This window comes from Mauremys mutica, chromosome 13 (genome assembly GCF_020497125.1).
Source record: "Mauremys mutica isolate MM-2020 ecotype Southern chromosome 13, ASM2049712v1, whole genome shotgun sequence".
Taxonomy (NCBI): domain Eukaryota; kingdom Metazoa; phylum Chordata; order Testudines; family Geoemydidae; genus Mauremys; species Mauremys mutica.
In genome coordinates, this window is record NC_059084.1 from 58043415 (window position 1) to 58066565 (window position 23151).

General features: G+C 44.9%; 2 protein-coding genes across 2 annotated transcripts; one reads left to right on the top strand and one right to left on the bottom strand.

The window, feature by feature from the left end:
• Nucleotides 1-510: 510 nt before the first annotated feature.
• Nucleotides 511-1458, top strand: LOC123347856 (olfactory receptor 12D2-like). The gene has a single exon (XM_044985046.1). The coding sequence runs from the start codon at nucleotides 511-513 to the stop codon at nucleotides 1456-1458; it is 948 nt and encodes a 315-aa protein (XP_044840981.1).
• A 19319-nt stretch (nucleotides 1459-20777) lies between these two features.
• LOC123347858 (olfactory receptor 6B1-like) lies at nucleotides 20778-21730 on the bottom strand. Its single transcript, XM_044985047.1, is given in 2 exon segments — nucleotides 20778-21091; nucleotides 21094-21730. Coding segments are annotated over 2 exon segments (951 nt in total).
• Between the last annotated feature and the right edge of the window lie 1421 nt (nucleotides 21731-23151).

Here is a 23151-nt window from a genome sequence, read left to right on the forward strand (position 1 = left end):
TATGTACTTGGGGCAGCTAGCTCATACTGCTGTTTGCCCCTACCTGTGCTACCATGGCTACAGTGCTATTTTTAGCATGCTAGTTTAAGCAGAGCTAGCACGGATATGCAAGTTGTGAATAGTACCCCCAGCTCCAAGCGCAGAAGGAGCCCTTCTGTTTTCTTCCATGAGATCCTTGCTTTGTTGAGTTCACAGGACAGCTGCACAAGGGGCAGAATTAAGGTTGCACGGGCAACTGTACCTTATCTGCCATCTCCTTACATTTAAGTGTTCACCTGTTCAACCAATGCACTTTTATAGCTATAGCTATGTAGATAACATATCACCCCTCTCCATCTCCATTTCCCCAACTGTAAAATGAGGGTGCTAACCCGCAGCAGCACTGGAAAGGTTAAATTAATGACTCACAGGCACTCTGAGACTTTGGGTGGAAGGTGCTTACAGAAATACAAACTGCAAGGAGAATTGCAACTCTTTCTGCTCCAACACATCTCCCATTCCTCCCCAGCGATGGAGAACCAGACAGAGGCGAACAATTTCGTCCTTCTCGGCCTAACCAATCTCCAGGGACTGCAGCACTTCCTCTTCCCTCTCTTCCTCCTCCTCTACATGACCAGCCTGCTGGGTAATGGGGCCATCCTGGCTGTGGTGTTGGCTGAGCCCCGGCTCCACACCCCCATGTACTTTTTCCTGGGTAATCTCTCCTGCCTGGACATCTGCTACTCCACAGTCACCATGCCCAAGATGCTGTCTGGTTTCCTGTCAGAGCACCAGACCATCTCCTTTGCCGGCTGCCTGGCCCAGCTCCACTTCTTCCACCTCCTGGGCAGCAGTGAGGCCATACTTCTGGCCGTCATGGCCTATGACCGCTACGTGGCCATCTGCAACCCGCTGCGCTACAGGCTGGTCATGAGCCCAAGGGCCTGCTTGCTCCTGGCAGCAGCCACCTGGTCCACCGGCTTCCTGCATGCCCTGATGACCACCGTCTTGGCATCCAGGCTGCCCTTCTGTGGCCACAATCATGTCCCCCACTTCTTCTGTGACATCAAGCCCCTGTTGAACCTGGCCTGCGGCAGCACCCGCCTCAACCTGATCCTCGTCAACGTAGATGCTGCAGTCCTCGGTCTGAGTTCCTTCATCCTCACACTCCTCTCCTACGTCTACATCATTTCCTTCCTCCTCCTGAAGGTCCAGTCTCGAGAAGGCAGGAGAAAGGCCTTCTCGACCTGCGCCTCCCACCTCACCGTGGTGTCGCTTTTCTATATACCAGTTCTTGGCAACTACATAGCTGCCGCCCCTGGGGTCTCCTCTGAAAGAGACATGATACCCACCCTCATGTACAGCATTGCCACCCCAGTCCTGAACCCCCTGATCTACACCCTGAGAAATGAGGAGGTGAAATCTTCCCTGAAGAAATTCCTGAACAGAAAACCCTGTTCCTGGAAGGACATGCATTAAATGAATCCAAAATGTCCACAATTATGTTTAAGGCATTTCAGTCTTTGTAGATCCACAGATTTTTTAAAACATTTTTTGTCGCTCATTTTGTCACTCTAGGTCAGCTTTCTCTACCTGTGTGTCTGTCCTCACTGGGTTGACTTTTCTCTATCTGCTCCTTCTCTTTGGTTTCATGCCACCACCCTTGGAAAGCCACTGTGAGAGGGAGATGATAGTCATCTTCATGTACAGGATCTTCATCCCAGTGCTGAACCCCTGATCTACGTCCTAAGGAACCAGGAAGTGAAATCCACCTTGAGGGAAGCAGTGAGGATAAACCTCTTCCATAGGAAACAGAGAATCAAGTGGAGAGAATTCTCATAAAGTGAATGTTCTGTCTCTGGTGTTGTCATGAGAAGTGGAAAAATAGACAACATAGTGTAAAAATCACAGACTCGATAAAGTCACTGGATATGGCTCATTGCAACAATCTGTAACCCACTAACCCACCTTTGTCCTGGGACCGTAGAGGTGTTAACTTCTCACTTCACCTTGAATGGTCTCTTGCAACATGTATTCACTTCTTATGCTTAAGAATCTGTTCCAGCTTATATTTAGCTGTCACTCTCTGAGGCCTGGTCTACACTAGGACTTTAATTCGAATTTAGCAGCGTTAATTCGAATTAACCGTGCACCCGTCCACACCAGGAAGCCATTTAGTTCGACCTAGAGGGCTCTTTAGTTCGAATTCGGTACTCCGCCCCGACGAGGGGAGTAGCGCTAAATTCGACATGGCTATGTCGAATTAGGCTAGGTGTGGATGCAAATCGAACTTACTAGCTCCGGGAGCTATCCCACAGTGCACCACTCGACGCTCTGGACAGCAGTCCAAGCTTGGATTCTCTGACCAGCCACACAGGAAACGACCCGGGAAAATTTGAATTCCTTTTCCTGTCTGGGCACTTTGAATCTCATGTCCTGGTTGGACATCGGGGCGAGCTCAGCAGCACCTGCAACGATGCAGAGCTCTCCAGCAGAGGAGTCCATGCAATCCCAGAATAGAAAGAGGTCCCCAGCATGGACAGACCGGGAAGTCCTGGATCTGATCGCTGTGTGGGGCGATGAGTCTGTGCTTTCGGAGCTGCGCTCCAACAAACGGAATGCAAAGACCTACGAGAAGGTCTCCAAAGCCATGGCACTCAGAGGATACAGCTGGGATACAACGCAGTGCCGCGTGAAAATCAAGGACCTGAGACAAGGCTACCAAAAAGTCAGAGCGGCAAACGGACGCTCCGGAGCCCAGCCCCAGACCTGCCGCTTCTACGAGGCACTGCATGCCATTCTAGGTGGGTCTGCCACCACTGCCCCACCAGTGACCATGGACTCTGAGGATGGGATAGTGTCGAGGGGCAGTTCCTCGGCGATGTTCGCCGATGGGGAAGATGAGGAAGGGTTTGTGGAGGACGACGCAGGAGACAGCGCTTACAATACCGCTTTCCCCGACAGCCAGGATCTCTTCATCACCCTCACAGAGATCCCCTACCAACCCTCCCCGGCCGTTAACCCGGAATCAGAATCAGGGGAAGGATCAGTCCGTAAGTGCTATAAACATGGAAACATTTATTTTTAAAAAAACAGGAATAAAAAATATGTAAAAACTATATGAAACCTTTTGCTTAAAAAACTATATAAGGAGAAGGTCCACACAGATAGGGATGGAACAGAAATCCTCCTGGGACAGTTCCACAAAGCTCTCGGAGAGCAGCTCGAAAAGTCTCCGCAGGAGGTTCCTGGGGAGAGGTGCCTTATTTGGTGCTCCATGGAAGCACACTCTTCCGCGCCAGGCCATCCTAATGTACAGCGGAATCATTGCCTCCACCAGCATTGCAGCGTACGGTCCTGGTCTGTGCAGGGATTCGAGCAGCATCCGCTCTCTCTCTCTCCGAGTGACCCGCCTCAGGCTAATCTCGTTCGGCGACTGCTGCATCTAATTAGGGCAATTAGTGTACTGTTACTATTGTGAATGCTTGACTTTTACTTTGCATAGCAATGACCTTCACTTAACAGCCACGTGTTGGAGGCCACAGAGGAAAAGCATACAGTGATCTTTCCCGTGCACAGCCGCGAGGGGCTGGAACAGGGTCAGACTTTATGCTTTACAGATTGCCTTCAGCGGGAGGGCACAGCTATCCATTAACTGTTAAGCAGCCTATAGTGTAGTGCTTACCAGGCCTGGCTGCTACACGGATTCAGCTGTACCGCCCCGCTTGTCCGATCTCCTGTGCAAGACCGCAGCCAATGAAAGCGTATTCCGAAATCTCGAACTTGTCCTGAGAGCTCGTGAGACTAGGTGCCCTGTATGGTCTTGTTCACAGAAACTGACTAGACTGTGTTCAGTGTTCGCAAACATGTATCTTTTCAAGGAAATCACTTCCTTTTTCCCATCACACAGCTGCGGCTCTTTCACGAACTGCCCCGGCATCCCCCTCACAGAGGTTGGCGCAGATTAGGTGGCGAAAGAAAAAGACTAGGGACGACATGTTCTCGGAACTGATGGCTTGCTCCAGAGCCGAGGCGGCCGAGCAGAGACAGTGGAGGGAGACCCTATGTCAGCAGCAGTGCTCACACAGCGAACGGGAGGACAGGTGGTGGCAGGAAGACCAGCAGGCGACTCAAACGCTGCTTGGGCTAATGAGGGAACAAACGGACACGCTCCGGCACCTTGTAGATGTTCTGCAGGACCGCAGGCAGGAGCAGAGAGCCCCCCTGAACTGTATCTGCAACCGCCTTCCCCCGCCACAAAGTCCTGTTCCCCCCTCACCCAAAATCACAAGAAGGAGGGGCGCTAGGGGCCGTGAAAACTGTCACTCCACCCCAGCAGAGCGCTCATGTACCAAATAGCTCTCATTCCCTAAAGTGTGAGAAGTGCTTCCCTTCCAGGATCAACCAGTCCCAAATCCAAGTTTCATCCCCCCACTGTGTAGTTGAGTATTAAAAGTAGTTTGTTGTTATTCACTGTTTCCGTCATGTTTTCCTTGTCAGAAGACTTTGTGTGAAGGGGGGGAAGGGGTTTTTTAATTGCATAGGAGAGCCTCCATTACCAGGGTACAGACTTGGGGGCAGGATCAACAGCAGGACACACACAGACTGCAGTCACTAGGCACTAGGGTCATTCTGGGAGGTGAATGCTGCCCCGGGTCAGTATGTGAGGTGTATGCTGCCCCAGGGTCCTAGCGCCTGACATCCAAAAATGGCAAGGCAGGCTGCCCTTACCATGCCCTTCCCCCCTAGCCACGAGCCTCTCCGATGCCCTGAGCCCCAGCAAGAGCCCTCATCCACGGACACATACTCACCCTTCCCACACACCCCTCACCCCTTCCTACGCCCCAACCCCCACTCCAGAGCCTGCATCCAAACTCCGTCCCAAAGACGGCACCCCTCACCCCTTCCTGCAAACCCACCCCTTCCTGCACACCCACCTGCAACCGTCCTCCCCCCAGAGACCGCTGTAGGAGCAGGAGCCTGTCATTCCTCTAGTGTAGAAGCGGTCTGGACTTCAGTGCACCCCGTACCCACCACAGTCCGCGTCCATGTTTCAACCCTTGAACAGGAATTCATAATTAAAGAAAACTTTATTAATAATCAGTGTTCCATTAAAGTTATTTTAAAACGTCTGTTGGAAAGGGGGAAACCTGGTGAACGGGGTATGTAACCGCTAAAAAAAGTCAACAGTCACTGAAACAAGCTCAGGTTCAGCTTCTCTGTAAATCAACTGGAGAGTCATAGGTTACCCTGCTCTCCGAGGAACCTATCTTTCAAAGCCTCCCGGATGCACAGCGCTTCCCGCTGGGATCTTCTATCGGCACGGCTGTCTGGCTGAGCGTAATCAGCAGCCAGGCGATTGGCCTCAACCTCCCATCCAGCCATAAAGGTCTCGCCCTTGCTCTCACAGAGATTGTGGAGCACACAGCAAGCAGCAATAACAACGGGGGTATTTTTTCCGCTGAGGTCCGAGCGAGTCAGTAAGCTCCGCCATTTCCCCTTGAGACGTCCGAAAGCACACTCCACCACCATTCTGCACTTGCTCAGCCGGTAGTTGAAGAGTTCCTTCTCACTGTCCAAGGCGCCTGTATAGGGCTTCATGAGCCAGGGGATTAGCGGGTAGGCTGGGTCCCCGAGGATCACTGTAGGCATCTGCACATCCCCAACCGTTATTTTGTGGTCCAGGAAGAAACTACCTGCCTGGAGGCGTTTAAACAGACCAGAGTTCCTGAACACACGCGCGTCATGAACCTTGCCCGGCCACCCCACGTAGATGTTGGTAAAACGTCCCCTATGGTCCACCAGTGCTTGCAGCACCATAGAAAAGTAGCCCTTTCGGTTAATGTACTCGCTGGCCTGGTGGGCCGGTCCCAGGATAGGGATGTGAGTCCCATCTATAGCCCCACCGCAGTTTGGGAATCCCATCGCGCCGAAGCCATCTATGACGACCTGGACGTTTCCCAGGGTCACTACCTTTGAGAACAGTTGCTCAACGATTGCGTGGGCTACTTGAATCACAGCAACCCCCACGGTAGATTTGCCCACGCCAAAGTGGTTCGCTACTGACCGGTAGCTGTCTGGCGTTGCAAGTTTCCAGAGGGCTATGGCCACTCGCTTCTGCACACTCAGGGCTGCTCGCATCCGGGTGTCCTGGCGCTTCAGGGCAGGGGACAGCAAGTCACAGAGTTCAAGGAAAGTGCCCTTACGCATCCTGAAGTTTCGCAGCCACTGTGATTCATCCCAGACCTGCAGCACTATGCGGTCCCACCAGTCCGTGCTTGTTTCCCGGGCCCAGAATCGCCATTCCACACCATGAACTTGACCCATTGCCACCATGCACTTGACCCCTGCTTTGTGAGAGGTCTGCGCCACTCTGTGACTTCCTGTCCTCACCGCGCTGACGGAGCCTCCTCGCCCGATTTCTCAGCAGCTGACTGTGGAAGAGGTGGACGATAAGGTGCGAGGAGTTGACAACGGCCATAAGTGCAGCGATGATCGCAACGGGCTCCATGCTCGCAGTGCTGTGGCGTCCGAGCTGTAACCGACCAGAGAAGGGCGCGAACAGATTTCCCGCCGGCGCTTTCACGGAGAGAGGGCGGGAGTGACGGTTCAATGATGACAGTTACCCAAAACCACCCTCGACACATTTTCCCCCCAGCATGCATTGGGGGGAAATCCCAGGATTCCAATGGGCAGCGGGGAGTGCGGGAACTGTGGGATAGCTTCCCACAGTGCACCGCTTCCAAAGTCGACACTGGCCCCGTTACTGTGGACTCACACAGTCGAACTAGTATATTTAGTGTGGATACACAACTTCGACTTCATAAGGTCAATTCCAGAAATTCGAATTAAGTTGATTCGAAATAGTCTTGTAGTGTAGACGTACCCTGAGTATCTGTCCCAGAGCTGAAGAAGAGCTCTGTGTAAATTCAAAAGCTTGTCTCTTTCACCAACAGAAATTGGTCCAATAAAAGATATTACCTCTTATCTTTCTAATGTACTGTAAGGGACAATCCTGCTTGGAACACTTGAAAATACACTCTAGGGAACCATATTAACTATGATTATAATTTTTTTATTAAAGTAGTGCTAAGAAATTACACTGTAATTTATCATTCTTATTGCTATTTGTATTACAGCTGTAATTAGGAAATAGACCACTGGCAACCGTTCTGAGTATCACTGCTATCAATATTTTTGTTGCATCAGTGCATAGAAAATAAAACACGATTCCCCTCCCCCTCCTCCCCCAGGAAAGGACCAGTTGGTCAAAACTGAACTTTTCATGGGAAAGAGTTGGACTTGAGAAATGTTTCTAGTAGAAAAAGTTGAAAAGCATGTCCAAAAATTGTTGAAACATTTTATTTTGACATTTTTTGAAATGAAAAATGCCAATTTTCCATAGTTTAAAATGCCTTTTCTTTCAGAAATTTATTCTAATTAGGGCACTTTAAAAAAAGTCAACAATGGCTAAAATGTTTCTAAGTTATGTTGGTCTAAGGTAGAAAGTTATACTGATTTAATGGTGTTTTATGCCACTGTAGCTTATTCAAGTACAGGAAGAGGAATGAGTAATACTACTAATATAAAGCATCTTTATACCAATATAGCATCATCCATACTGTGGTATCAGTATAATTATTCCAGTCAAAACAAAAGCAAACAAACAAACAAACAATCCATGCCCAAGATAATTATAAAGACAGAAAACACCATGTGTAGAGCAGTGTTGACATTTTGAGCTTGAGTAAATCACTTGACCCATTTCCTTTCACCTTCTGTTTGACTTGCCCATTCTGATTGCAAACTCTCTGTGTTACAGCTGATGGGGAATTTCTTAATATATATTTTTAAATCAGAAAATGCTGGTTTGTCAAGATCCAAACTGTTTGCCAAACAGGGTCAGGTATGACAATTTTAAAATGGTCAGAGTGAAACATTCTGATACTTTTAAAATCAGATTTTCCAGTTTGAAACAAAAATTGGTTTTCAAGAGAAGAGGGAGGAAAAATGCAAGTGGTGAATTTGCATTGACTAGATGCTGACCTGGGATAAAAAAACCACAAACCCACAATTATTATAGTTGCCAGATGCACACCTAAGATTAGTATACATAAAAAAGTATTTAGGGTGAATTGTCTTTTCCTCTATTGATTCACTTTGTCTAATACATGCATTAGATCACACTTTGGATGAAATTCACCCAGGCTGGGATTTTCAGTTAAGATATCCATTCACATCCTAATGAAATGGTCAACATGGTTTTTGTAAAGGGAAATCATGCCCCACCAATCTACTAGAATTCTTTAAGGGGGGTCAACAAGCATGCGGACAAAGGAGATCCAGTGGATATAGTATATTTAGATTTTCAGAAAGCCTTTGACAAGGCTCTTAAGCAAAATAAGCTGTAATTGGTAAGAGGGAAGGTTCTCTCATGGATTGGTAACTGGTTAAAAGATAGGAATATAAATGGTCAGTTTTCAGAATGGAGAGAGGTAAATAGTGGTGTCCCTGAGGGGTCTGTACTGGGCCCAGTCCTATTTAACATATTCATAAATGATCTGGAAAAAGGGGTAAACGGTGAGGTGGCAAAATTTGCAGATGATACCAAACTACTCAAGATAGTTAAGTCCAGGCAGACTGCGAAGAGCTACAAAATGATCTCACAAAACTGAGTGACCGGGCAACAAAATAGCAGATGAAATTAAATGTTGATAAATGCAAAGTAACGCACATTGGAAAACAGAATCCCAACTATACATATACATATACAATGATGGGGTCTAAATTAGCTGTTACCATTCAAGAAAGTGATCTTGGAGTCATCGTGGATAGTTCTCTGAAATCATCCACTTAATGTGTGGCGGCAATCAAAAAAACAAACAGAATGTTGGGAATCATCAAGAAAGGGATAGATAATAAGACAGAACATATCATATTGCCTCTATATAAATCCTTGGTACGCCCACAACTTGAATATTGAGTGCAGATGTGGTCGCCCCGTCTCAAAAAAGATATATTGGAACTGGAAAAGGTTCAGAAAAGGGCAACAAAAATGATTAGGGGTATAGAACAGCTTCCATATGAGGAGAGATTAATAAGACTGGGACTTTTCAGCTTGAAAGAGGTGACTAAGGGGTGATATGATAGAGGTCTATAAAATCATGGGTGGTATAGAGAAAGTAAATAAGGAAGTGTTATTTACTTCTTCTCATAATACAAGATCAAGGGGCCACCAAATGAAATTAATAGATAGCAGGTTTAAAACAAACACAAGAAAGTATTTTTTTCATGCAACACACTGACAACCTCTGGAACTCCTTGCCAGAGGGTGCTATGAAGGCCAATACTATAAGGGGTTCAAAAGGGAGCTAGATAGATTCATGGAAGATAGGTCCATCAAAGGGCTATTAGCCAGGATGGGCAGGGATGGTGTCCCTAGCCTCTGTTGGCCAGAAGCTGAGATCGATGAATTCCTGTCTGCTCATTCCCTTTGGGTCACCTGCCATTGGCCACTGTCAGAGGACAGGATACTGGGCTAGATGGACCTTTGGTCTGACCCAGTATGGCCGTTCTTATGTTCCTAATATCAATGAGAGTAGCACGTCTAACTCCCTTAGGCCCCTTTGAAAAGTTCAGCCCCTGTGCAGAGGGCCGACACAATTCCAATACACCACTCAAATCCTTCCTCAGCTGTCAAAATAGGAGTGAAGCGTTGTATAGGCCTTTATTAGGATAATAATAATAATAATAATAATGTATTGATATTTTAATTTATATTGTCACATATAATGCTGTATATTTGTGGTTTTGTTTATTATTACACAGTTCATTGGTATTAATGATAACAGGGAATTAGCCTGTTTTCATATTTCTGTTCTTACTCAAGAGGCTAATAATAATAATAATAATAATAATAATAATGTCAAGGTAAGAAGGTGAATGTGAACATATGATAATTTCCTATTATCCTCTGAGCTAACCAAATGAATGTGAATAAGAAGCTGGAGAGAGACTCTTATTCTATGAAACCAGTTTATTGTGTAATAAAAGACTTATGTTTGTATTCTGCCTACTCGCCTGCTTTCACCCAGCGTATTGCACAGACATGCACATAGAGACTCATTTCTCTGCTGTCTTTTGTAATTTGGGAACCCAAGTCTGATAAAAAAAAACAGAATCTGAAGCCAATGTTTGTGGCTGAGAGTTTATTGATGTGGAGGCTTTTCTTGCTTCTAACGCCATGGGAGCACAGCCAGGCTGTTAGAGCCCTGCTAGTAATTGCTTCTGTGCCGATGAAGAAAGGAAGCAGCAGTGCAGGAGCAGCGAGGCTGCACATGTCCAGTGGGATCTCATTAGACTAGCTGAGCAAGCTGCTCCCCAGCTGGGGACCCCGGAGGCAAAGCTGTGTGCACCTTTGCTGTGGCTGGCACTCCAATGGCTGATACTCCCGTTGCTTGTCATTTTGAATCTAATCATCCCCTTGCTGTGGGTCTCACGTCTCTGGCCAGAGTCCGTAACTGAATCCAGTCTGAAACCACAACCCACACCCGATGAATCCCCTATGTTCTGAGTCGAACTCGGTCATTCATTCAGTCATTAGCAGTGTTTTAAATTTACGCAAGTGCTGGGAAATCCCAGGGGATGGGGGGACTCTGCCAAAGAACTAGCAGCTGAGGTTTGCAAGGCATGAGAGTTCAATAGGAAAATCCCTGCATCTGAGCCAGGCCGAGCCCAGTGAATTAGGATTTATTTGTATTGGGGTCCTGCCTGGGAGCTCCAGTCACCACCAGGAGCCCCATTGCACTGGGCATTTGATCAGGGCTTGGGGAACTCAAGTTTAACAAGTAAAACTTTCAAAAGCATCACAGGATTTAGGAGCCTAAAGGGAAGATTTTATAAGCATTTAGGATCCTAAATTCCATTGACTTCAGGTGCCCAGGGCCAAGAGTCTCAAAGGCATTTAGGCGCTTTATTCCCGTTGATATTGATGGGAGTTTGGTGCCTAATATTTTTCGAGATCTGGGCCATAGGCACTTTTGAAAATCCCACCAAGCACTTAGCTGCTTCTTTAGGCCCCTAAATACCTTTGAACATCTGGCCCTTAGGTGGCTAGTCCAATTGACTTTCAATGTCTTAGGCTCATAAGTGCCTAAGTCACTTAAGTCCATATTTTAAAAGCATTTAGGTGCCTAATTCATATTTATTTCATTGGGATTTAGGTGTCTAAATACTTGGCGGACCTGGGCCTGAGGCCTTGCCACACTGAATGTAGCAATACTTAAATACATTTGAAAAACTGGGTTTAAATTCTTTTGAAAGTCAACAGGACTTTGGCCCTGCCACATGGAAACTGGTACTGATAGAACTGGAGGTGCAATTTTATACTGATTTAGCTGAACTAGTGCAACTTTGTATGCGGAGACACTTACATCTGGACTTGGAAGGATTAGATTTTAGTCAATAAATATCAGTAACATTGACTTCACCATACACACACTGATGAAAGCATATTTTCATCAGCGTAACAGAAGAACATACAAACGGCCATACTGAGTTAGACCAAAGGTCCATCCATAGTAATCAAAACTTACAGACAGACAAAGTAAGAAAAATGCTGCTTGAGAACATATTAGAGTTTGATTTAAGAGTATTTACTTTGTATATTTTGACATGTGATGCTGACTATTTGTCTTTTAATGGCTACAAAGTGTTAACATTTTGAATCTCGGCATCTATTGATATTAAATAATAATTTTCTAATCCCCCATAATTTCATGCTTACCTATAATTTTGCACAACCGTGAACATTTAAATCAATAAAAATAGGGAAAAATGCTTTAAAATAAACATTGATATTATCTGTCAAAATTATATTAAAAAAACCCAACAAATTCAGTGTCATTATGGCACACAAACATTTGGCATAAGCCCACAAAGGTACAGGCACAACAAAGAACCAGTTGTGAACCAATGTGTGCGCGTTCACACTTAAAAATTGCACTGGTTTAATAAAATTGATTGAAGTTCAGCTGATGCAATTGTGTGTTAGATGACCCCTCAGGGATGATGCACAGAGGATATGAGTTGTTACTGTCAGCTGCTATAGAATTTTAGCTCAAGCTGCAGCGACTTTTGTATTTAGTTCTGGAGATTCCTAGTTCAATCCCCAGTGTGCTGGTCAAAAGGGGGATCATCACTTAATGTCTGTGAACAGATAAACCCTTAGGCCTCATCTGCACCCAAGTCTTGTACTGCTGTAACTATGTTAGTGCCAGGGTTTTTTTTTTTTACAAAGATAGCTATACCAGTACAACCACTACAATGGATACAGGTCTATTGACATAAAGGTACGTTAAAACAGTATTGCTAGCCCCCTTTCCTATACATGAATAGATAGAATAGAGACGGTAGGGCTGCATTTAACCTGTATAGTCACTCAGTTAGGCCCTGTTTTTTCCAGCATTTAAATGCAGGCACATCTTTACCTTAATGTCTGCAGGACTGGGGCCTTAGGGAATATCTACACTATGGAATTACTCCAATTTTACAGAATTCGATTTTTGGCAACAGATTGCATAAAGTCGAGTGCATGTGTCCACACTAAGCATATTAATTGACGGTGTGCGTCCATAATGCCGAGGCTAGCGACGACTTAGGGAGCGTTGCGCTGTGGTAACTACTCCATAGCTATCCCATAGTTCCCGCAGTCTCCCCCACCCATTGGAATTCTGGGTTGAGATCCCAATGCCTGATAGGGCAAAAAACATTGTCTTCTGCCGAGCACCTAGGAGATGATGATGGCTATCAGTCGTAATGCAGCGTCTTCTGTCGAGCACCCAGGAGATGACAATGGCTAGCAGTCGTACTGCACCATCTGCTGCCAGCCTAAGATTTAAAAGATAGATGGAGTGGATCAAAACAAGAAATAGACCCAATTTGTTTTGTATTCATTTGCTCTCCCCCTCCTTCCATGAAATCAATGGCCTGCTAAACCCAGGGTTTTGACTTCAATCCTTGAGGGGGCCATTCTGTGTGACAGTAGTTTGTGTTTCTCCTTGATGCAAAGCCACCCCCTTTGCTAATTTTAATTCCTTGTAAGCCATGTCGTCAGTCGCCCGTCCCGAGATCACTGGCAGACAATCATTTTGCGCCTTTTTTCAGTGCAGACGCCATACCATGGCAAGCATGGAGCCCCCTCATCTCAACGCAGCAGTCATGAACACTGTAAACATCTCATGCATTATCATGCTGTTTATGCAGAACCAGAACCTGAAAAACCAAGCGAGGAGGAGGCGACGGCAGCGCGGTGACGAGCGCAATGAAGACATGGACACAGAATTTTCTCAAAGCACGGGCCCCGGCGCTTTGGAGATCATGGTGTTAATGGGGCAGGTTCATGCTGTGGAACGCCGATTCTGGGCCTGGGAAACAAGCACAGACTGGTGGGACCACATAGTGTTGCAGGTGTGGGATGATTCCCAGTGGCTGCGAAACTTTCGCATGAGTAAGGGCACTTTCATGGAACTTTGTGACTTGCTTTCCCCTGCCCTGAAGCACCAGAATACTAAGATGAGAGCAGCCCTCACAGTTGAGAAGCGAGTGGTGATAGCCCTCTGGAAGCTTGCAATGCCTGACAGCTACCAGTCAGTCGGGAATCAATTTGGAGTGGGCAAATCTACTGTGGGGGCTGCTGTGATGCAAGTAGCCAAAGCAATCACTGAGCTGCTGCTATCAAAGGTAGTGATTCTGGGAAATGTGCAGGTCATAGTGGATGGCTTTGCTGCAATGGGATTCCCTAACTGTGGTGGGGCGATAGATGGAACCCATATCCCGATCTTGGCACCAGACCACCAGTACATAAACCACAAGGGGTACTTTTCAATGGTGCTGCAAGCCCTGGTGGATCACAAGGGATGTTTCACCAACATCAACATGGGATGCCCGGGAAGGGTTCATGACACTCATGTCTTCAGGAACACTAGTCTATTTAAATGGCTGCAGCAAGATATTTACTTCCCAGACCAGAAAATAACTATTGGGGATGTTGGCATGCCTATAGTTATCCTTGGGGACTCAGTCTACCCCTTAATGCCATGGCTTATGAAGCCATACACAGGCAGCCTGGACAGTAGTCGGGAGCTGTTCAACTATAGTCTGAGCAAGTGCAGAATGGTGGTAGAATGTGCATTTGGATGTTTAAAGGGACATTGGTACATTTTACCAACTCGCTCAGACAATGCTGTGTGCTCCACAATCTCTGTGAGAGTAAGGGGGAGACGTTTAGGGGAGGTTGAGGCAAATCACCTGGACAATTAGAAGAGCACACCAGGAAGCGCTACGCACCAGAGAAGCTTTGAAAACCAGTTTCATGACTGGCCAGGCTACAGTGTGAAAGTTCTGTTTGTTTCTCCTTGATGAAAACCCGCCCCCTTGATTGACTCATTCCCTGTAAGCCACCCACCCTCCCCTTCAATCACAGCTTGCTTTCTAAGGAAATAAAGTCACTATCGTTTAAAAATCATGTATTCTTTATTAATTGATTATAAAAATAGGGAGATAACTGCCAAGGTAGTCCGGGTGGGGTGGGGGAGGAGGGAAGGACAAGGCCACACTTCACTTCAAAACTTGTTGAATGCCAGCCTTCTGTTGCTTGGACTGTCCACTGGGGTGGAGTGGTTGGGTCCCCGGAGCCTCCCCCCACCCATTCTTGGGCGTCTGGGTGAGGAGGCTATGGAACTTGGGGAGGAGGGAGGGCAGTGAAACAGGGGCTGCAGTGGCACTCTGTGATCCTGCTGCCATTCCTGAAGCTCCACCAGACACTGGAGCATGTCCGTTTGATCCCACAATAGCCCCAGCACTGCATCCTGCCTCCTCTGATATTCCTGCCGCCACCTCTCATCTCGATCGTCCCTCCTGTCCTCATGTTCGTCCCTCCTGTCCTCACGGTCATTGGCCGCCTTCCTATACTGTGATACTGTGTCCTTCCACTCATTCAGATGAGCTCTTTCATTCTGGGTCGATTGCATAGAAGCGGCATGTCTGCGGCTCTGCCCCAGAGCATCTGTTTGATTATTTGATTTTCTGGTACACTTGTCTGAGCTCCTTAACTTTCACGCAGCACTGTATTGAGTCCCTGTTGTGGCCTCTCTCCATCATGCCCTTGGAGATTTTTTCAAATGTTTTGGCATTTCGTCTTTTGTAACGTAGTTCTGATAGCACAGAATCGTCTCCCCATACAGCGATCAGATCCAGTATCTCCCATACGGTCCACGCTGAAGCTCTTTTTCAATTCTCAGACTGCATGGTTACCTGTGCTGATGATCTTGACTGGTCAAACAGGAAATGAGATTCAAAAGTTTGCAGGGCTTTTCCTGTACACCTGGCAAGTGCATCTGAGTTGAAAGTGCTGTCCAGAGCGGTCATAATGGTACACTGTGGGATAGCTCCCGGAGGCCAATACCGTCTAATTGCTTCCACACTAACCCTAATTCGAACAGGCAATATCAATTTCAGCACTAATCCCCTCATCAGGGAAGAGTACAAGAATTGATTTTAAGAGCCCTTTATGTTGAAGTAAATGGCTTCGTAGTGTGGATGGATGCAGGGTTAATTCGATTTAACGCTGCTAAATTCGACATAAACTTGTAGTGTAGACCAGGCCTTAGTTGTCTTCCGGTCTGAAAATACCATTACACTTCAGCCACAGGAGAGCAGAAAAATACTTAAACTGAGATTTTCAAAGAAGCCTAAGTGATTTAGGTTTCCACAGCTCTTAGCTCCTTTGGATATCACAGATTCCATATCTGTGTGGTGTTCATATACTGGGCAGATTAAAAGATAATTAAGTAGTGGAACCCTAGTCTGGTCAGTAATATTCCTAGTCACAGAAGAAATAACTTGTAATCAGAGTGGGTTGGAATTCAGAACTTCAGTCCCACAGGAAATCCCGAGATTTTAAATTTGGTTTTGTCCTGAAATGTGCCAAAGATTTGGAATTTTTCATTAAGTGAAATATTCCAAAAAGTATTTCCTTTTAAAACTATCAAAACATTTCACTGCAATAAGGTTGAAAAGGTTTCGTTTTGATATTATATTATATTATATTGCCAAAATTGTAAAATGAAATATTTCAATATTTCCTGTGAAAATAAGAACAGCCATACTGTCTCAGACCAAAGGTCCATCTTGCCCAGTGTCCTGTCTTCCAACAGTGGCCAATGCCAGGTGCTTCAGAGGGAATGAACAGAGCAGGTAATCAAAGTGATCCATACCATCACCCATTCCCAGCTTCTGGCAAATAGAGGCTAGGGAGACCATCCCTGCTCATCCTGTTTAATAGTCCATAAATGTATCTAGTTCCTCCATAAACTTATCTAGTTCTTTTTTGAACCTGTTATAGGCTTGGCCTTCACAACATCCTCTGGCAAGGAGTTCCACAGGTTGACAATGTGTTGTGTGAAGAAATACTTCCTTACATTTGTTTTAAACCTGCTGCCTATTAATTTCATGTAGTGACCCCTGGTGCTTGTGTTATGAGAAGGAGTAAATAACCCCCTTCTTATTTACTTTCTCCACACTTGTCATGACTGTACAAAATAGAAGCATAGGCCCCTGACAGATTTTAACTCATGAACCCTGGTTTATAAGGCCAATGTGCTAACACTGAAGCTATGAAAGCAGTAGTCAAAAAGCTACGAAATAGGTATAATGTCATAAAATATTTCAATTGGCTCAAATCAGCATTTTCCTTTGAGGAACTGTTCTGCTGGAAAATTTTCAACCTGCTTTATATGTGCTAAGTGATAGGCAGAAACAACACCACCAATGAAATCTTTCTATCATTCCATGCACATGCTATTACCAAATGCAGAGTGCACACTTAAAGTTCTGATACAGTCCATCCCTTGCAGCAATTTCTGTTGCAGCTAGGACAATTCCAGTGGCAGTGAAAATGATTCAAAGCACTTCTGGATCGGAAGCAAAGCTGCCCCTTTGCTAAGTCGCCATCTGCTAGCCATTCATTCTACTTCACAATAATAATTAAAATCATAGAGGATTTCTAATTTCTCCTTCTCTGGAAGCTGCTACTTAGAAATGACCTTTTTTCTCACACTGGCAATACTATTGTTGATTTTGGTGAGCGTTTGCCAGGAATTTTCAAATGAGCCTAAAGAACTCAGATTGATGATCACTTAGATTTGGGGGGCGCTCATTCCTTAAGGTACATACATGAATTTTAAGCCTAGAAGGGACCATTATGATAATGTAGTCTGACCACCTGCGAAACACAGGCCCTTTGAAAACACCCACCTAAGGAAAAGCTGCATAAAGCCATCAGAATTTGCTCCACATTTTATTAAAACGATTAGTCGGGAACAGATTATCCTGCATCACTGATTTGACATCTTGTACTTCAGAATTTACACTTATATTTCAGCTTTTGTATGTTAAGGCAGGGATTTTCAAAAAATGTCTTAGGCTGGCAGGTGCCCTTAAGATCCTTTGAAAATCTGAATCTGCCATATAGATTCATAGATTATAAAGCCAGAAATGAACACTGTGAGCATCTCATCCACCCTCCTGTATTTCATAGGTAGGCGGGCCATTCGTCTGGTTTTAGGACAGACAGTCCTGCTTTTCTAAGATTTGTCCACCATCTGGTAGTGAGACAAAAGTTGAATGTGGTTTTGCCTGGTATCGGACAAGGAATGACATTTTGAAGAGCATGCCACCCCCATGGACACATTCTTCAAAATCGTGTCCCATGTATGGCACAGACTCAAGCACACCATGAGGAAGTATCAGAATGTCCAGTACGTTGGGGATCTGTCAGTGGATACCCTAGTCATGAGAATTCCCTGCATTTATTGCTGTTGAAACTAGAACTGCTCCAGTATTTATTTTTAAATTGCCAGTGATGGAGAATCCATCATGACACTTGGTAAATTGTGCCCGTGGTTAACTACCCTCTAGCCTTCATGGGATCAGGACTTGAGTATAAGCAACACAGTGGTGTCTGCCTGTCTGCAGAGAACCTGTCACAGTGACTCTGGGGTAGGCAGGAACTGCTCCTACCCGTTGCAATAAACAGAGCTCATTAAAAAAGGTTTTCCTTTGGTTTGGTTTTTCCTGCACTAAAAAAATTGGCTTTAATTACAAAACAGAAGGCCCTGAAATTTGAAAGTGTTGTTGTTGTTGTTGAAAATGAAAAGAAATTCCTTTTTTGTGGTGATATTGTTCAAATTTTTGGCTTCTTGATGGAAAATCACCATTTTTTGGAAGAAAGTATCTATATCGATATCGATATCGATATTGATATATATGTATTTCGGGGGGGAAACAACTTGCTTTGTGGCTAACCCATTTCCTTATTTTGTTGGTGGTCAAATCCAGCAAGGAAGAAGATGGGCTGTTTGGTGTGAGTGGCATTTTGTTTTCAGTTGTGGAGCTTAGATTGTGGATTGAGCTAGGAAGAGTAAACCCATCATTTTGTTTCCAGTCTCACTCTTGGGACATTCAAATTAAAAGGCTTTACAAGGGATATGTAGCTAGCCAGCCCTAGCAAAACTTTCTTTTCATAAGCTTCATCTTCTGGTGTGGGAAGGTGGGTAGAAAAGACACCTCAGAGTTAGATTCTTTCCTCAGATCTCAGGGTAACTTTCAGATATTCTAAAAAAAACACATCCTTTTTGGCCTTCTTTATTAGTTTATTGCAGTATAAATGCCAAGTCATGTAAATCTGCCATAGCTCCACCCAGTCAATGGGGCCAGATCCTCAGCTGGTGGAAATCGGTGGCAGCTCCACTGTTGTCACTGGATCTATGCTGATTAACCCCATCAGAGGATCCAGCTTCTAGATCTAATAAAGCTATATTCTGCTCCTGAAGTGAATGCCTTCTTCCCCAGAATCATTCTTAGTTGATGCAAGGAACATGAGCCTGTCTTCCCATTGATGGGGCTGAGGCCCTATTGAATTTCAATGAAAGTCAGGTGCCCAGATCCTTTAGGTCCTTGGAGAATCTCAGCTTAAGTGATTGAAAACTCCACAATTGTTTAGGGCTCAATCCTGCCAGGTCCTGGGAACTGCCCTTAAAGGTCAGTTCCCACTGAGACCTCTGCAGTCACTGGGATGTGAGGGCACAGGGGCTGTGATTTCCTATAGAAGTTCCTAGCTCCCATTGAATTTGCAAGGGACTTGGGTGCCTAACTCCCTTCGGCTTCTTGAGAATCCCAGCTACTCTAATGTACAGGATCAGGTCTTGGCAATGGGAGTCAATGCATAATGGGAGTCCCATGGCTGCAGTACATTATGGGAGATGAAGTCCAGCTAGGGAGGCTAGCTTACAGAGGAAACTCCTATGAGGCACTGCTGCAGGATTTCAGAATCAAAATATCTCAATTTAAGGATACAAGATTTCACTCTTTGGCCAGAATATTCCACGGTGTTGGCTGAAAATTAAAAAAAAAGTTCTATGGTTTTGGGGGTTTCAGGTTATTTTAAACTCAATTTTATATAGAAAGAAGTTATTTCATTGAATATCTTATTTTTGGTTAACAGAAGTTTCGGCAGAAATTTTTCATCACATACAACATAATGACTGAGTCACAAAACGCCAATTTATCCTAAAAGCAAAAAGGCACTCAATGGAATAAAACAATAGAAAACACGATTAAAGGGGAATAAGTGAAATCCATTTCTTCTCAATACATCCTTAATTGTGAATGTTACATAGGCAGTGGCTTATCAATATGATAAGAAATATGTTTAGGGGTGGGAATGAGCAGGAATAGCACCTGAAGTGGAACAAACTTATTTAGGAGATATCAACCCACATGCTTCAGGGAATGGAGTAATAGGGGTCAGGAATATTTTCCCCCCTTCCTATAGAAGAGATGGAACTGACACAAAATTACTATTAATCCCAACTGAGATCAAGGCCCCATTGTGCTAGGCAACATACAGACATATAATGGGAGACAGAACCTGCCCAAGGAGCTTACATTCTAAGGTAATTATATGCACATCTCTCATTGAATTTCAGTGGAATTTGGGCATCAAACATCTTTGAAAATCTCAGCATAAATAGACAAGTCAGCCAAACAGCTGGCAAAAGAGGTATAGTTATTACTGTTTCACAGATCGGGAACGAAGGGACCAACTCACCCATAGTCCAACAGGAATTTCATGGCAGGGTTGGTAGTTGATCCCAGATCTGTTGTATCCCATGTCTTTTCATCCTGTGCCTGCACCTGGTGGCTATAGCACTTGGATTATAAGCAGGAGTTTTAAAGATATCTAGGACATTTGGGTGACCAATTCCCATTCCTTTCTGACAGTCCCCAAATCTTGTAGTGGCTTTGAAAAATCTCAGCCTATGGCTGGGATTTCAAAGGAGCCTAAGGGAGTTAGGCCCCCAAGCCCATATTGAAATTCACCAGGAATTATCAGCCTACCAAGATATTTATATTGCCCTTATCCCCATAGCATCAGATGGCTACACAAGCAGTTATGGATTTAATCCTCACAACTTTCCTGTATGGTAGGGAATTATTATTCCTATTTTATAGATGGGGACACATCCATACAGTAGATCAAGGTCCAAGGTCACACAGAGAATCAGTGACTGAGCCAGGAATTAAACCCAGGTCTCAGGAATCCAATTTTACTTCTCTATCTGCTAGACCAACTTTCTAATCTTAAAAAACTGGACTTAGACCCTTGAGGGAATCCCAGACTACTTGCTTCCCTGCCTCAGACTTGATGACTTCTTGATATCCCCTTCAACCCTCCATTGCTATGATTCCATGCCTATCTGATTGGTCAGGGAGCAGTTTCTGTCCAGGGTTTTCCTCAGAACTTCTTTCACTTCCTTGTTCCTCAGGCAGTAGATCAGAGGGTTCAGTGCTGGGGTGACCACGGCGTAAAAGATAGACACCACCTTGTTGAGGTTGAAAGGGTGGATCCTCCTGGGCCGGGCGTACATGAAGACAGTGGCTGAGAAGAAGATGATGACCACGGTGAGGTGGGAGGCGCAAGTGGAGAAGGCTTTCCTCTTGCCCTGGGTGGTGGGGATGTGCAGGATGGTGGCGATAATGCACAAGTAGGAGAGGTGGTGACAGCAAGTGGGAGCAGCAGGATGACCAAGGCCAGGGCAAAGTCCACCATCTCTGCCACAGACATGTCGGTGCAGGCCAGGTTGAGCACTGGGGAGATGTCGCAGAAGAAGTGGTTGATGACCCCAGGACCACAAAACGTTAACCGAGAGATGAAGTACACCTTGACCAGGGAGATGGAGAAGCCGCCTGCCCAGGAGAGAGCTGCCAGCTGTAGGCAGAGCCGGTGGGTCATGATGGCTGGGTAGCGCAGTGGGTGGCAGATGGCCATGTAGCGGTCATAGGCCATGACAGCCAGGAGGACGCATTCAGTGCACATGAGAGAGATGAAGAAGTAGAGCTGGGCCATGCAGCTGGGGAAGGAGATGCTCTTGTTCTGAGACCAGAAACCCACCAGCAGCTTGGGCAGGGTGACCGAGACGTACCAGATCTCCAGGAAGGACAGGTTCCCCAGGAAGTAGTACATGGGCTTGTGGAGCTTGTGGTTCTGTTTCACCACCAGGATGATGACCACGTTCTCTGTGACCGTCAGAACGTAGATAAGCAAAAAGACCAGGAAGAGCAAGGCCTGGAGCTCCAGTTGGGTAGGGAATCCCAGAAGGATGAATTCCCTGAGGCCGGTTTGGTTCTCCATCCTGGCTTGGGTTTCAAATTCGTTATCTGCAGATGTGAAAGGAATGGAAAAAGCAGCTCAGTGAACTCGTGCTTTGTGCAATGGATCGAGAACGTGAATCCATCCATCTAAGTAATTATAGGGGCCACATCAGTAGAGTAGCTGACCACCTCACAATCATACATGGATTAAGGAGCTACTTCATCATCATGTGCAAGTACTTATGTGGGTGATGATGATGCATATAATTGCCATCATGACCCTCATGTGCTAGTGCTAGGCAGACCTGTGTGGTATTTTTTATCTGAAATGTTTTTCATCAAAAATGTGGATTCTTCAATTCCAAAATATTTTGCAAATTTATGTTAGTTTTGCCAAGATATTTTGGGTGAAAGAACCTAAAAACATATATATATATATATATATATATATATATATATATATATATATATATATATATAATGTTTTATTCTGACATTTTGTAAACAAATTGTTTTGATACTTTGGTTCAAAATGACTTGTGTTTCAAAATTTCCCTTGATTTTATTAACAAACAAAACCATTCTAAAATGGTCAAAGCTACAATGAAACTTTTTTTTTTACGCAAAACTTTTTTTTTATTTTTTGATTTGTTGAAAGTTTTGAAAAAGAAAAGAAGTTTTTGTTTCAACTCCAAATGATTTTTTTCTAATTTTTTGGAACTGCCAGTGCCCTGAAAAATCCATTATTCTTACAGCTGTTGTGCTGAGTTTTTCCCCAGAGAGCTTAAAAGATCTTTATAGACCTTCTTGAACATTCCTTTTGATCAAAACAGAAGGAAATCACCAAAAAAAATGTTCATTTTTGTTGAAACATTTAGTTTTTTGAGGAAAATTTTGTAAATGAAAAATGTTGAAAGTTGTCAATTGTTTTGTTTAAACAGAAACAACTCCCCATATTTTCTCATCATTTTCCCTCCATAAAGGATAATCTAGTCTGACCCTTAGTATAACATGGGACATTACATTTCACTAGTTGCCCCTGGGTGCCCATAATTTAAGAACTTAAGAACAGCCATAGTGGATCAGACCAACGGCTCATCTTTCCCCATATCCTGTCTCTGACATTGGTCAGTGTCAGTTGCTTCTGACAGTTGGAGGTTTAGGGACTTCTGTACCATGTGGTTGTGTCCTTGACCATCTTGGATAATAGCCATTGACGGACCTATTAGCCATGAACGTACCTATTTTTTTTTAACCCAGTTATACTTTTGGCCCTCACACCATCCCCAGGCATTGAGTTCCACAAGTTGACTGTGCATTGGGTGAAGAAGTACTTCCTTATGTTTGTTTTAAACCTTCCGTCTATTCATTCCATTGGATGACTCCTGGTTCTTGTGCTATGTGAAGGGAAAAACAACACTTCCTTATTTACTTTCTCCACACCAGTCATGATTTTATATA

What these genes read in the sequence shown, in the direction of transcription:
- LOC123347856 (XM_044985046.1), top strand. Translation starts at nt 511, where the DNA reads ATGGAGAACCAGACAGAGGCGAACAATTTCGTCCTTCTCGGCCTAACC.